The following is a 15,417-nucleotide window of genomic DNA, read 5'->3' on the forward strand; positions in this document are numbered from 1 at the left end:
GAACTGTTTAAGATGTCTGAATTCTGTTTTTGTCCAAATGAATTGTGAAAAAGTCCTCACTGAATGACAGTCTCTATTCACAGCTATATAAATTGCAAAGATATTCCAGAGTGAATTTCCTTCTTGGAAGATTAAAACTGTGCACCAGACTCGACCCGAACCCACGACATTTCCCATTCATGGGCAAGTACTCTACCAATGGAGCTACCCGAACACAACTCGAGACCCATTCTCATAGCTTTACTTCCTCCCATAATTCATCTCCTATCTTCAAAACTTCACAGAAGTTCTCACGCATAACTTGCAGGACTAGCACTCCTGGAATAAAAGATATTGTAGGGACACGGCTTAGACACAGCCTAGGGCAATTTTTTTGCTTTGCAGCACAGTATATGCTGATGTGAACCTTTCTGGCAGATTAAAACTGTGTGCCGGACTGAAACCCGAAACAAGACCTTTTGTTTTCTGGGCAACTGCTTAACTGACTGGGCTATCTGAGAATGTCTATCAACTGACACACACACACACACACACACACACACACACACACACACACACACACACACACACACACACAGCGAGCATGCCAGTACCTCATTTCATGCCTTCCACACTTCACAGAAGTTCTTCTGAGATACTGACGAAAGTAAAGCTGTGAGAATGGATCATGAATTGTACTTGAGTAGCTTAATTAGCAGAGAACTTGCCTGCAAAAGGTTCTGTGCTCAGGTACGCGTCTGGCACACAGTTTTTATCTGCCAGGAAGTTACAAAGATATTGCTATCAATGTTGTATTTTCAAAAAGAACTATGGTAATTTCTGCAGCTAGTATCATAGTTCTAAAAGAGGAGACTTCACTGGAATTTCATTTTTCAGAATCTGATTATAGTTTCAGGGAAATTACAATACTTAGAACTTGGGATTTATCTGTTTTGAACAAGAAACTGATTGTCATCTTATGTAGAAGATTGTGTTGTTATACAGAATTGTCGCATCAGGCTGATGAGATGCTCCAGCTTGTGTCACAGTTACAGGGGTCTACTTAAAAAGGTGGACTAGTGATGAAAAGATTAATTTAAAATGGTTACTAATCACACTTGACTACAAGTGGCTAGACCAACACACCAACTGCTGGCAAAGAATGTGGCATTTATGAATGATTCACCACTTAACTAGAGTAACAATCCGTGCTTGTTTCTGCCAGAGACTAGAAAGAAACATGCATGTCAAAAATCGAACAATCTGTAAAAACAGGAAACTGAGGTATTTTCGACTGAAAAAAGGTAAATCTACATTTGTACCATTTGTTGATTTAGAGAAATCTTTTGACAATACTGACTGAAATAAACTTTTTGAAATTCTGATATTAATAAAGATAAAATATGGGGAGCAAATGGTTATCTGCAACTTGTACAGAAACCAAACTGCAGCTTTTAAGAGTTCAAGGACAAGAAAGAGAGGCAGTATTTGAAAGAACGTACAGAGACAGGGTTGTAACCTATCTTACATGTTATTCAACTTGTACATTGAGTAAACGTCTGAAACAGAATTAAAGTTCAGGGCGAAGAAATAAAAATTTTGTAAGATACTGATTACATTGTAACTCTTCCAGAGATGGCAAAGGACTCAAATTAAACTCTGAAATGAGACACTAACAGTAGATGACTTTTGCTGTTTGGGCAGCAAAATAACTGATGATTGTGAAAGAAATGGGAATTAAAATCCATACAGACAATAAAAATGAAGTCTTTATGACAAGATAAACATTTCATATCACTTTGCAATATTACACCTAGATATCGAATCAACATACCTGTGTCAAGCAGCACACTACTAATGCCGTATTTGAACATTACGGGACTATTTTTCCTGCTTATCTGCATTATCTGACATTTTTCTACATTTAAAGGTAGCTGCCATTCATCACATCAACTAGAAATTTTGTGTAAGTCATCTGGTGTCATACTACAGTCACTCAGTGACAACACCTTCCCATACACTACAGCATCAACAACAAACAGCCACAGACTGCTGCTCACCCTGTCTATAAGACCATTTATGTATACAGATAACAACAGTGGTCCCATCACACTTTCCTGGGGCACTCTGGATAATACCCTTCTCTCTGATGAATACTCACCAGTGAGGACAACGTACAGGCGAGCCACTCACATATCTGGAAACCTACTCTGTCATATGCTCATACCTTTGTTATCAGACTACAGGAGGCACTGTGTCAAATGCTTTCCAGGAAGCTCAATGGTATCTAATCATTAATGAGTTTCTTCAGCTCAATGTGACATACCTGAAGCAACTGGAGCCACTATCAAAGTAGAGGAGAAAGCAAGGTAATGGCAGTACGTACAAAGACCAACATCAACAAAACAGGGGAGAAAAGCAATGGTTTCATTTCAGGCCTACCATTTGTAAATATACAGGGCATGCCAGGTGGAATGGTCAACATTCAGGGTTACAACGGGAACTAGCATTTGTAGCAAAGACTTGCAAGGCCCACACTGGAGTGCTTGTAGTAGCTGAAGGCTGTGGTAGAATGTAGTAATAAGGGTGAACATATCGTAAAGGCCCACACTAGAGCTCCTATAGTAGCCAACAGCTGTGTCAGAACATAGTAGCAGTATGCATCTCCTCAAGTCCCCTACTAGAGGATTTTTGCAGTAGCGATGTTTGTATCAGGACATAATAGAAATGTACTTCTCCTCAGGGTCCGCAATAGAAAACTTTTAGTAGCTGATGGTTGTGTCAGAACGTAGCAGGAGTGCGCATCTCAGCAACATCTCTATTAGAGGACAGCCAATGGCCATGTCAGAATGCAGGTATGGAAATCAACTCTCAAGGCACCTACTAGAAGACATCTGATGTCTGCATCATAACATAGAAGGCGATAACATCTCAATGGCCTTACTAGACGACTTTTAGTAGCAGACAGCTGGGTCAGAACATACTAGCAGTAGACATCTCCTCAAGATCTCTACTGGAGGATGTCCAGTACTGATGGCTGCATCAGAATGTAGCAGGTGCGAACACCAACTCAAGGTTTCTAATAGAGGACTTCTGGTAGCCAATTTCTACATCAGAATGTAATAGGTATGAACAACTCCAGGCTCCTACTAGAGGACTTCTGATAGCTGTTTCAGGAAAGGAGTAAACACCTCTCAAGGCACAGAGGAGTAGTTGTAGCTGATGGCAGGGTCGGGGATATAGTAGGAGTGTGCGTCTCCTAATGGCCAACTAGTTAAAGATCAAGAGCTGCAGATTGAGTGGATGTGAGAAAGCAAACACTAACAGCTGCACACAAGAACAGTTGTTTCAGTACCTCTAAAATTTATTACGATAGCATAAGGAACTTCAGAAGATGGATGCAAAATTATCTGAAGCTGTTAATTTTTGAAACACAGAACAATAAGTAGTTGCTGTATCATTTTTTCAGTATTATTACCACAGCTGAGCTGTTTGACCTATTCAACTCTGATAAATTCATGTGAATATTGATTTCTGTGTAAAGCAACAGAACCACCACAGTGCAACTGTATTTTGCAAGCATTGCCACCAATAACACGCAAACTCTATTTTTGATCTCGAAATTTATTTACTATATTTTACATGTCCAGGACATTGAATTAATACAATACTGACAGAGCGTTAATAACATACATATTGAGATTGAATACATATAAAAAATCAGTTACAGAGGAAATTCAGTAACATACAAATAGAAATTAATAACAGTAAAAATACAGGGAAAAATATGTACCACAAGTATTGATAAAATATAGACAGGAAGATTTAAAAAAACAGCAAGATAATTCTCTTCAAATTCTGTGGAGAGCTCACTATTTGACAATTTTGGCTGCTTTCTTAGCTGCAGCAAGATCACTTGTAGTAGTGTGTCCAGCAGGTTCCTGTTAACAGACAAATAGATGTTGATGCTCCTGCAGGCCACCACAATGGCAAATTTCATCATCACTGCTGAAGCACTATTTTGTGAAGTTGACTTTGCATTGTGAAACCCCAGTTATCAATCTGTTTAGCATTTTTTCTTATCACATAAGGTAGGTCTGAACCTGCCACTGGTTCTCCTTTGACATTTGTTTCATTTGCTTTGGGTCAAGGATCTTGTCAAAGTTCCACTAGGCGAGCACCAGGAAATGAAGGCATTGCGGTAGTTGTCTGCAGGAAGTTCTTTCACAATTCTGGGACCTGGTCGCCGATGCTCGTGGTCAAATAAGGGATGTCTGGAATCAGTTTTCTGTTTCTTTCTATTAATTTCTGAAGTTGGTTTCATGAGGATACCTGTTGGAGCTGTACCCACAATTTGGTAAAGTTTACTGACAGGAGCTGCCTCCACTCTGAGCAGATCCTTCCACCTCCAGGACCAGGACATCTAAAAAGAAACAGGTTTCTTGTAAAATCGATACCACACTAACATTTATTAACAAAAAATATGATTATATGCGACATCAGAAACAAGGGAGACTGAATTGAGGATTTCTCAGCAAGAAGAACACAGCCTGTTATTTTGGATGCAGAAGTAACTTAGGTGTATGCAAGGGAAAAGTGTTGGGACCTTTGCTTTTCATGTTATATATTTATTACCTGGCAGACAATATTATTAGTAACCTCAGAGTAACCTGCACAAGGTGAAGTTTTGGAACATGAGTTAATGTTTGAACAGGACCTGATGGGAAAAGCATTCACAAGTTCTTCCCCAAATTCCAATTGACAGGCAGCAAGGTTGATGGTCTAGTGGGGAATGATTGGCTCAGGCAAGCTGTGGTTATTCCTGAAAACGTCACAAAGGTTTCTGGGATTACTAAGCAAAATCCAAGGAAACCCATCCGAAGAATTGTAGCAGAGACTGGTCTGAAGCATTCCAGTATGCAGAAAATACTGAGACAGAGCCCAAACATATTTGCATTCAAAATCCAAAGCCAGCAGGACATAAGTATACGAGCTGTGTGACAGACTTTGCAAACCAGATTTTCACAATGATTGATAATGAAGAAGGATTTGATGTTTGCTGCATCTGGTTCACAGATGAAGTGCACTTCCACCAGAATGAAAGTCATGAACAAGGAAAACTTGTTATTTTGGTGTTTCAAAAATTTCAATTTGCATGAAGCAAAACCACTGTATTCTCCCCAAGTTATTGCTTGGGCTGCAGTATGTAGCAGGGGCATTAGTGGCCCATTTTTCATGCAAGAAACGACCACTAGTGAAGGTTACGTTGCAATTCTGGAACAATTAGTCTCTACACAGCTAGTGTTGGGAGTACTGACCAAGCACTGGGCAATCCATGCGAGATGGGGCCACACCACATACCACTGAATGGGTGCTTTGCTTTCTTGATGAATACTTTGGAAACAGAGTCACTGCATTGGATAACTGCAAATTTACTGGTGCAGAGATGGAGTGTCCTCACTCCTTGTGACTACTTTTTGTGGTGCACACTGAAAGAAACTGTCTACTGGACCCATACTACCATGCTAAACAAGTTCGAATTGGCAACCTGTGCAGCATCTGAATCCATTGGCCATTGAGACATGGCAGGATACGATGGCAACTTTTTTTATTATTATTATTTCAATTTATTGGCTTTCGGTTCATGCCCATGTAGCCATCTCAATAATAGAAAGATGATATGACAGCGTATTGGAGACAACACTCTTCTCATTTATGATGATACAAAAATGAGGACAACACAACACCCAGTCCAGGACTCGAGCAATATCTCTGACCTGGCCATGAATTGAACCCAAGCCCTTTCAGTTAGCAGTATGTCTTGCTGATCGCAAAGGTACAGGTACCGAGGCAGATAAATTTCATTGTTCTTTTGCACCACCTCCATACTGCGAGTTGTGGACATTCCATAAATTTACAGTTTGTGAAAAATAGTGATAACCTACATTAGCTAAGACTGGAGATATTCAGTTGAAAAAGTCTCAAAAAATGTTTCCATGCAGGAGTTACTGACATTTTATTATTAATGTGAATTGTGTACACTGTTCAAAGACTTAAGCACACAAATCAATGGCAAAAAATATGAACTTTGTATTAATAATGTACAAATTTTTATATTTTCTTAGCAGTGATGAATATATTTTGTGGCATACCATTGTTTTCCTGTAACTATCACAGCACTACTGTCACTTCTCATATCTCGTCTGCAAAAGCATCTACACACACTTATCATTTGTAGATGTCTTCTTAGTTTTTACGACTCTGTAAAAGTTCTGATAAATATGTGATATCCAATTCAGTGCTGATATGCAGTCTTGTTTCTTCTTTGGGTCAAATGAAAGTGACCCGAAGTACTTCTTTCAAAAACTGGTTAAGATGCTGGAGGACGACCTTGTTTGTTTAAGTTGACTTTCTTCCTATCTTCCCCATTGCACAAATTGCACACATCAGTAAACATACTTCTCAATAACAGCAAAACCTCAATCACTTGGTAACATGGAATGTCCAGAAAGTGGTAAGTGGTACTGAATGGAGGAAAACCTTCCTTTTGCAATTAGCAGCATCCAAACATACACAATGTTGCAGTTTTTGTTTTGCTTGGAGCAGTTGTTTGAAAGTGCAATCAACTTATTCCCTTTTATGTTGTGATCTTCAAAATACTTCAGTAAGCAGCTGTCTAATTCCTCTAAAGCCACTGATGCTACTGTTTCATCCCAAACAAAGAAATTACCGGGTGACAAATTACAGGGATGACTGCTGAAATATACACATATAAAATCTTCATTTTTTACATGTCTTTTTGACAGCTTTCAATTCAATTTCCTTTGAATCACACATTGGGCAAGTAAGTGATTTTGGCAGTTTGAATGAAATGTTGAAATCTTCAATAAAAATGAGATGATACTTATCAAAAGATACAGGCTTTGCTTTGATATCATGACAGTATTCATTTTTATAGTGGTTGTAGTAACTTAGTACAGAATATTGCATCGACACATGAGATTTATGAATATTATCTTTTCTACTGCAATGACTTTTTTATTTCAGAATACTTTCCATATTTTCCTTGACTAATTGCACATCTTCCTCTGAGAAGGCGTGTGGACTATGCTTGTATTTACCTCTTCTATCTTCTCATGGAGTAGTAGCCCCTGTTCGAAATTTTCATTGCATATTTTTTACTCTGCCTCTGTTGTGCTGCAAACCAGGGATGCTTAAAAATGCAACTTTGCAAATTTCAGTGCTTCTGCCATCTTTTAGAGCTCTGTATCACACAGTGTTGTTATGCCTGCTAATTTTGTTGCCTGTACATTTGCTTCTTATGGGTTCTAGCTGCATGGAAAAAAATAAATAAGCATTCTACCTAATGAAGTCCCCTATGTCCCAGAATGGCTGTAGAAATCTCTCCCCAACCCATTCAAAACATATTTAGACATTCACAAGAAGCACCAACTAAATTTCTTACCTCAATCACTGTATCTTTTTAGTAGAGTATTCGAGTCCACTAGTCCTTGCAAGTTTTCTCAGTTGTTGTTTCTTCACTTTGTTTGACATTTTCATTGGGATGTCTTTATTCCCACGATAAATTCTGTTGTGGTAGCACCATCTAAGAATAAAGCCATAAAGCCTCTACATTGTCTTTGGAATCACTCGTCACATAAGTGCTACAGGTCATAACAAACAAAGTGAGATATGCACTGGCAGCAGTTTATCTGTTGTGGTATGTAGATTGTGAACCTAACACAGAGAAGAAATTTGAATTGTTTTATTTAAAGTAGTATTAAAACTATATCATACAGATGCTGTATGCCTGCTTGTAGAGGCTTGGTGGGTTGGTTGGGGGGGGGGGGGGGGCAAGGTCCCATGACCTACAGTGGCAGAAACCAAGGGAGAAACAATGCAAACAGCACATTCCAGACCAGGAAAAATGAAAACAAGCAAACAAACAGGGAAAAGGACCATTGGGGCAACAGGACAAGGAAACAACAGGAAAGTTGGGTGGAGCAGAGGATGGTAGATTCCTACTGAGTGAAAAATGTCACGTGGTGGGAGTCTCCTTGATTGCATGAAGTTTATTGGACAGGGGGTGGAGGTAGCCTCCCAAGAGTTGGCCTGCAACTGAGCAAAAAGGGATTTACCATACTGCTGCAAATCCACCTCTGGTGGTATAATGGGGAATGGTGGGGTAGGTGCCTACTACCCCTAGCCAGATGATCAGCCAGTTCATTACCCAAGACACCTATGTGGCCAGGAACCAAAAGGAAATCAACCAAACAAACAGCATCGCCAAGATCGACAGTATTGTGAATGGCAGAGACCAAGAAGTAGCAGCCAAAACACCAAGTTATAGCCTGAAGGCCACTCATTGAGTACATACATAATAAAACTCGGGTGAACATCATTTAATAAAGCAGAGGGGCCCAATAGATGGCTATCAATTCTGCAGTAAACACACCACACGTGGCAAGAAAGAGATGGTGTTCTGTGCCAACAGAAGACGTGAAGCCACATCCCATGTGATCAGCAGGTTTAGAGCCACTGGTTTAAGAAACAATGGCACCCTGACATTCCCATAGGAACATTCAGAACAAACAACACAATTGGGGGGATGGAGACTTTTGGACCCCGGAAGACATCCATCTGAATCCGGGGCCAAGGAACTAATCTGGGGTGGGGGGTTGGATGGTGGAGAGAACATGGGGGAGAGGCCAAGGAGGAGAGATGGAAATCATGGCAGAGAGAAGCGAGGCACAGCCCAACCAGTAAACACACCCAAGGACAGGTAGTGAGGGCAGGCAACAGCCCAAAGCAGCAAAAAGAATAGAATAGAAGGGGTGAGCAGGAGAAGAGCACGTAATGATGGTGTACAAAACCAGGAGCTCATACCGCCAACGAAAAAAGCCAATATTTAGATGACGGTCATGGAGCAACCAAACAAGCTTGTTGTTAAAAAGGCGCAAGAAACAGAACTGTTGGGTGTCAAGGCAGAGCTCCAGATCAGGCTGGGCCATAGTATGGTGACAGAAATGCACCACCCTTGAGAGAATTGAAAACCGTGCAAGTGTGTCCATGTTGAAGTGTGCCGGATGGACCCCTGGAGTTGTCGTTCCTCAAAGGCCACTGAGTGGGAGCTAGCCCAAATACAGAAAACAGCCACATACAGAATAGGAGTGACAAACGGTCCATCAGAGGCCATAAGACCATTAATAGGGATGAGAGAAAGAAGTACACTAACACAGAGCCCTGTGGAACACCATTCTCCTGGGTCCACAGAGATTCGAGAATGGTGCCAACCTGAACTCTGAACAGCTGTTGGGATAAGAACTGGCAAATAAAAATTGGGAGGGTGCGGCCTCAAAGGCACCACTCATGGAGTGTAAGGACGACGTGATGGCACCAAACTGTGGTGTAGGCCTTACAAAGAGCAAAGAAAACTGCGACAAGAGGGTGGTGCTGAGGAAAGGTCTGCTGAACTGCAGTTACCAATTGAAGCAGATGATTTATCAGACGCCATCCCTCCCAGAAGTTGCACAGGGAAGGACATAAAATATCCAGAGGTTCAAGGATCCAACTTGCAGGGGACACTGATCATGCTGATTGGCCTGTAACTATCAAGGGATGACAGAGCCTCACTGGGCTTACATACAGGACCCACAATACTGTCTTTCCATTGAGAAGGGAAAATGCCTTAAAGACAAATATGGTTAAACACCAGAATATTGGCATTGTGGAGGCATGAGGTGTTGAAGCAATTGATTATGGACAGAATAAGAGCCTGGGGCTGAATTGTGAGAAGAAGAAACGGCCTGAAGAAGCCCCCATTCAGTGAAAGGTTCATTGTAGGTTTCTGCCTGACAAGGAGTAATACATAGGCGGGAAGCTTCAGACTGCTGTTTCCAGAGGAGGAACACAGCAACACCATGCCATAACAAAATGGGTTGTGAGGTGTTCCGTGAGAACTGATGGATCTGTACAAAGGCCACCTGGAAGGAGAAGGCCCAGAATGGAAGATTGCTGCTGACAACCTGGGAGGGTGCGGAGTGTAGTCTACACCCATGACGAATGGACAGAAGAACCTAGAGAAGAGAAATCAATCCCAAACACACACACACAAGTGCTCCTTTTTTTTGTTTTTGTTACGGTTTTAGAGCGCAAAACTGCTACGGTCATTAGCGCGTGGTCTGTGACTTGGGAGGAACAACAAAACTGGAAACCAGCAGCAATGGGAACAAAACTCACAAAACTGGAAAAACTGAAAAGCTTTAAAAAACCACTATAGAATGGGGTTGGTTGTCCCCAAAAAGAGCTTCAAATGACTGACGTCATCTCGCTGGCACTAATAAACTCGAGAACGCGATCGGCTGAGCGCGTGCCATCTGCTAAAATGGAAGATATATCAGGTGACAGCTGTAGACGGGCACATAACGGAGTAAAATAGGGGCACTCAAGTAAAAGGTGTCTTACCGTCCACAGCTGAGAGCAGTGGGGATAGAGTGGGGGAGGATCGCCACTTAAAAGATGTTGATGGCTGAAAAGACAGTGCCCTATCCCGAGTCTAGTTAAAATTACCTCCTCCTGATGACGTGTTTGGGAGGAAGAGGTCCAAGCACAGGAAAGAGCTTTCATGTCCCACAATTTATTATTGGGAAGTGTCGACCAATGTGCGTGCCATTAAAAGACAAAACGACGACATAAAACACTCCGTAGATCAGCAAAAGGAATCATGCGAATAGCTGGCCGAAGAAGAGAGACTGCTGCCTTGGCCGCTATATCGGCTGCCTCATTTCCACGGATACCAACGTGTCCTGGGATCCAGAGGAACGCCACAGAGATGCCCCCCAAGTGGAACAAGTGAAGGCAGTCCTGAATCCGGTGGACCAGAGGGTGGACAGGGTAGAGAGCTTGGAGACTGAGAAGAGAGCTGAGAGAATCTGAACAGATAACGTACTGTATCCGCTGATGGCGACGGATGTATTGGACAGCCTGGAGAACAGTGTAAAGCTCTGCAGTATAAACCGAACACTGGTCGGGAAGCCGAAATCGATTTGGGGTGTCGCCAACAATATAGGCACTCCCAACACCTAACGATGTTTTTGAGCCATCAGTGTAAATAAATGTGGCATCCTTCATTTGTGCGCATAGAGCAGCAAATGCCCGACGATAAACAAGTGAAGGGGTACCATCCTTGGAAAACTGACAAAGGTCACGGAGCAGGCAGGTCCGGGGACGGAGCCAAGGCGGTGCTGTACCCCAAGTTGTCAAGAAAGTTTTAGGAAAGCGGAAGGAAAGAGAATGGAGCAATTGACGGAAGCAGACTCCCTGTGGTAGTAGGGAGGAAGGGCGGCCTGCATACCCTACATCCAAGGAGGCGTTGAAAAAAATGTCACGGACCGGATTTGCAGGCATGGAAGACAGATGGCTAGCTTAACAACTCAGAAGGACAGCTCGCCGATTGGACAACGGAGGTTCAGCAGTCTCAGCATAAAGGCTTTCCACAGGGCTGGTGTAAAAAGCTCCAGACACTAAACGTAATCAACGGTGGTGGATAGAGTCAAGACAACTAAGAATAGACGGCTGAGCAGAGGAGTAAACGATGCTTCCGTAGTCCAATTTTGATCGCACTAAGGCGCGATAGAGGCGGAGAAGTGCCACTCGGTCCACTTCCCAGGAGGTACCATTCATGACATGGAGGGTGCTGAGGGATCGCAGACAGCGAGCCGAAAGATAGGAAACGTGGGAGGACCAGCACAGTTTTCTGTCAAACATAAGACCCAAGAATTTAATGACATCCGAAAACGGAAGGTTGACAGGTCCTAGATGTAAGGAAGGTGGAAGAAACTCAGTACGACGCCAAAAATTAACACAAACAGTCTTACTGGGAGAAAAGCGGAAGCCGGTTTCGATGCTCCAAGAGTGGAGGCGATCAAGACATCCTTGAAGACGTCGTTCAAGAAGGCTGGTCCGTTGAAAGCTGTAGTAGATCGCAAAATCGTCCACAAAAAGGGAGCCCGTGACATCAGGAAGAAGACAATCCATAATAGGATTTATGGCAATGGCAAACAGTACAACACTTAGCACAGAGCCCTGGGGTGCCCCGTTTTCTTGGGAGAAAGTACGGGAGAGAGTAGTGTTCACCCGCACTCTGCCATAAATTTGCGAAGAAAAAGGGGCAGCCGACCTCGAAAGCCCCAACAGAACAGTGTGCGGAGGATGCCTGTCCTCCAACAGGTATCATATGCTCTCTCTAGATCAAAAAATATTGCTACCGTTTGGCGTTTCCGGAGAAAATTGTTCACGATACAAGAGGAGAGGGCAACAAGATGGTCAACTGCAGAACGATGCTTCCGGAAACCGCATTGGGCAGGTGTTAAAAGACTGCGGGACTCCAGCCACCAAGCTAAACGGAAATTCACCATACGCTCCAAAACCTTACATACACTACTCGTGAGAGAAATGGGGCGATAGCTAGAGGGGAGATGTTTGTCCTTTCCAGGTTTCGGAACAGGAACGACGATAGCTTCCCGCCACCGTCTGGGAAAAGTACTGTCGGTTCAAATTCGATTATAAAGGTGAAGGAGGTAACGCAGACTATGGTATGGTAAACGCAGCAACATTTGGATGTGGATACCATCCAGTCCTGGGGCGGAATAGCGAGAAGAAGAGAGTGCATGTTGGAGTTCCCGCATGGAGAAAACAGTGTTGTAGCTTTCACGATTTTGAGAGGAGAAGGCAAGAGGTTGCATTTCCGCAGAGCGTTTCTTCGGGAGAAATGCTGGTGGGTAATTAGAAGAGCTCGAAATCTTAGCAAAGTGTTGACCCAATGAGTTAGAAATGGCGACCGGGTCCACTAATGTATCATGCGCGACAGTGAGCACAGAGACCGGCAAGAAACTAGGCGCGCCAGATAACCGTCGAATCTGACTCCAAACTTCCAAGGAGGGAGTGAAGGTGTTAAATGAGCTAGTAAAGAAGTCCCAGCTTGCCTTCTTGCAATCGCGGCATTGCGCACGGAACTGCTTATAGCAGATACAGTTGGCCAATGTAGGATGGTATCTGAAAACGCGAAGAGCATGCCGCCGCTGACGTGTTGCATCACGGCATGCCTCGTTCCACCAAGGAACTGGGGGGCGCCGGGGCAAGTCGGAGGTGCGAGGTATTGAACATTCCGCAGCTGAAAGAATAACGTCTGTAATATGAGTGACCTCATCATCGACGCTAGGAAAGTGAATGTCATCGAATGTCGCTAGAGACGAAAGAAGTGTACGATCGGCTTTGGCAAACTTCCAGCATCGTGGGCGCATATATGGCAGATGTGGCTGCAATCGAAGGACACATGGAAAGTGATCACTCGAGTGTGTATCAGCAAAGGCGAACCATTCAAAGTGCCGAGCTAGCGGAACAGTACTGACCAAAAGGTCCAAATTAAAGAAATTTGTCATGGAGGCAGACAAAAATGTAGGGTCCCCAGTGTTGAGGCAAACAAGATCCACTTAGTGGAAGACATCTATCAACAGTGAGCCACAGGGACAAGGATGTGGAGATCCCCAAAGCGGGTGGTGGGCATTGAAGTCCCCATCCAGCAAGTAGGGGGGTGGAAGCTGACCAAGAAGATGAAGGAGATCAGCTCGTGCCATTGGTGTGGACAATGGAATGTATACAGTACAAAGAGAGAAGGTGTATCCAGAAAGGGAAAGACAGACAGCGACAGCTTGGAAAGAAGTGTTTAAGGGGATTGGGTGATAATGGAGAGTATCATGGAGAAGAATCGTGAGCCTTCATGTGCTGGAGTGCCTTCAACAGAGGGGAGATTAAATCGGACTGACGGAAAATGGGGGAAAAGAAAGCGGTCGTGGGGACGCAGCTTTGTTTCCTGAATACAGAAGATGACCGGCGAGTAGGATCGTAACAGGATTGACAATTCATCCCGATTGGATCGAATGCCGCGTATATTCCAATGGATAATGGACATAGGGTGGACAGAAAATGGAATAATTTGACCAACGTTGCCCTCAACAGCTCAGAGCTTGCGACTGACAGTGTGGAACGGCAGTCAGCCGAAGGCAGAAGATCCTGATCCATAGGTTGTTCAGCAGCAGCTCCTGCCACCAGCGATCGGCTGGTTGATAGGCTGCCAGCAGTGTGCCTCGGCGACACAGAAGACGGACAAGGGCGGCTACCGCCAGGTGGTGCTGTAGATGAGACACGCCATGGCGGAGAAGGAGAGGAACTGGGTTTCTTATTAGCCTTCTTGGAAACAGGATGTTTAGATGAAGGAGGAACTGATGGTTGTGGATTTGGGGTACGTAAAAAATCTTCGCGTGTAGGCTCTTTTTTGGAGGTCCGGGTGTCTGACTTTTTGGCTCGAGATTTAGCAGAACCCGATGAAGGGTGAGCGTTAGAGTGAGCAGGCGAAAGTGGGGAGGTTGAATGGGCGATCTTTGCGCTGGCCGATCTGACGACTGTGGCACTAAAGGTGAGATCACAAGTCTGCGTGGCCGCCTCCTTTGTTGGCCGAGGAGAGGCAAGGACAGTGCTGTATTTACCTGTCTGAGGCACAGTGGACTTTCAACTGGCGAATAATTTTCGAGCACCAAAGGTCGACACCTTTTCCTTCACTCTGATTTCCTGAATGAGCTTTTCATCTTTAAAAATGGGGCAATCTTGAGAGGAAGCAGCGTGGTCACCCATACAGTTGATGCAACGAGGGGATGGAGGTGGACAAGCACCCTCATGGGCATCCTTGCCACACGAAACACATTTAACCAGATTGGAACAGGACTGGCTTGTATGATTGAACCGCTGACACCGATAGCAACGCGTAGGGTTTGGGGTGTAAGGGCGAACGGAAATTATCTCATAGCCCGCTTTGATGTTCGATGGGAGTTGAACTCTGTCAAATGTCAAGAAGACAGTACAGGTTGGAACGATGTTTGTGTCAACCCTTTTCATGACACTGAACAGCCGTTACACCCTGGTCAGACAGATAGTGTTGAATTTCCTCGTAGGACAATCTTTTGACGGAGCGGGTATAAACAACCCCACGTGAGGAATTTAAAGTGCAGTGCGCTTTCACCCGGACAGGGAAGGTGTGTAGCAGTGAAGTATGCAGCCATTTTTGGGCCTGGAGGGCACTCACTGTTTCCAACAAGATGGTGCCATTTCGTAATCTGAAACAAGCCTTTACAGGACCTGCAATTGCGTCGACACCTTTCTGAATAATGAAAGGGTTGACCGTGGAGAAGTCATGACCTTCGTCAGACCGAGAAACAACAAGGAACTGTGGCAACGATGGAAGAACTGTCTGTGGCTGAGACTCATTGAAATTACGCTTGTGAGGAGACATAGTAGAAGATAAGGAAACCATTGCGGAAGTATCCCCCATGATTACCGGCGTCTCCGATGGCGTGCTCCTCCCTTGTGGGGGCCCTCTCTGAGGGC

General features: G+C 43.8%; 1 protein-coding gene across 1 annotated transcript in view; it reads right to left on the bottom strand.

The window, feature by feature from the left end:
• Positions 1 to 3,643: 3,643 nt before the first annotated feature.
• The window catches only part of LOC126248263 (uncharacterized), a 43,911-nt gene continuing 32,137 nt past the window's right edge, over positions 3,644 to 15,417 (bottom strand). The window contains exon 2 of the mRNA XM_049949115.1: positions 3,644 to 4,402. Within this exon, the coding sequence (XP_049805072.1) occupies positions 4,112 to 4,402 (291 nt within the window). The 3' untranslated portion in view covers positions 3,644 to 4,111. The remainder of the gene's footprint in view (positions 4,403 to 15,417) is intronic.

The sequence above is a fragment of the Schistocerca nitens genome, chromosome 3 (assembly GCF_023898315.1).
Source record: "Schistocerca nitens isolate TAMUIC-IGC-003100 chromosome 3, iqSchNite1.1, whole genome shotgun sequence".
NCBI classification, from domain to species: domain Eukaryota; kingdom Metazoa; phylum Arthropoda; class Insecta; order Orthoptera; family Acrididae; genus Schistocerca; species Schistocerca nitens.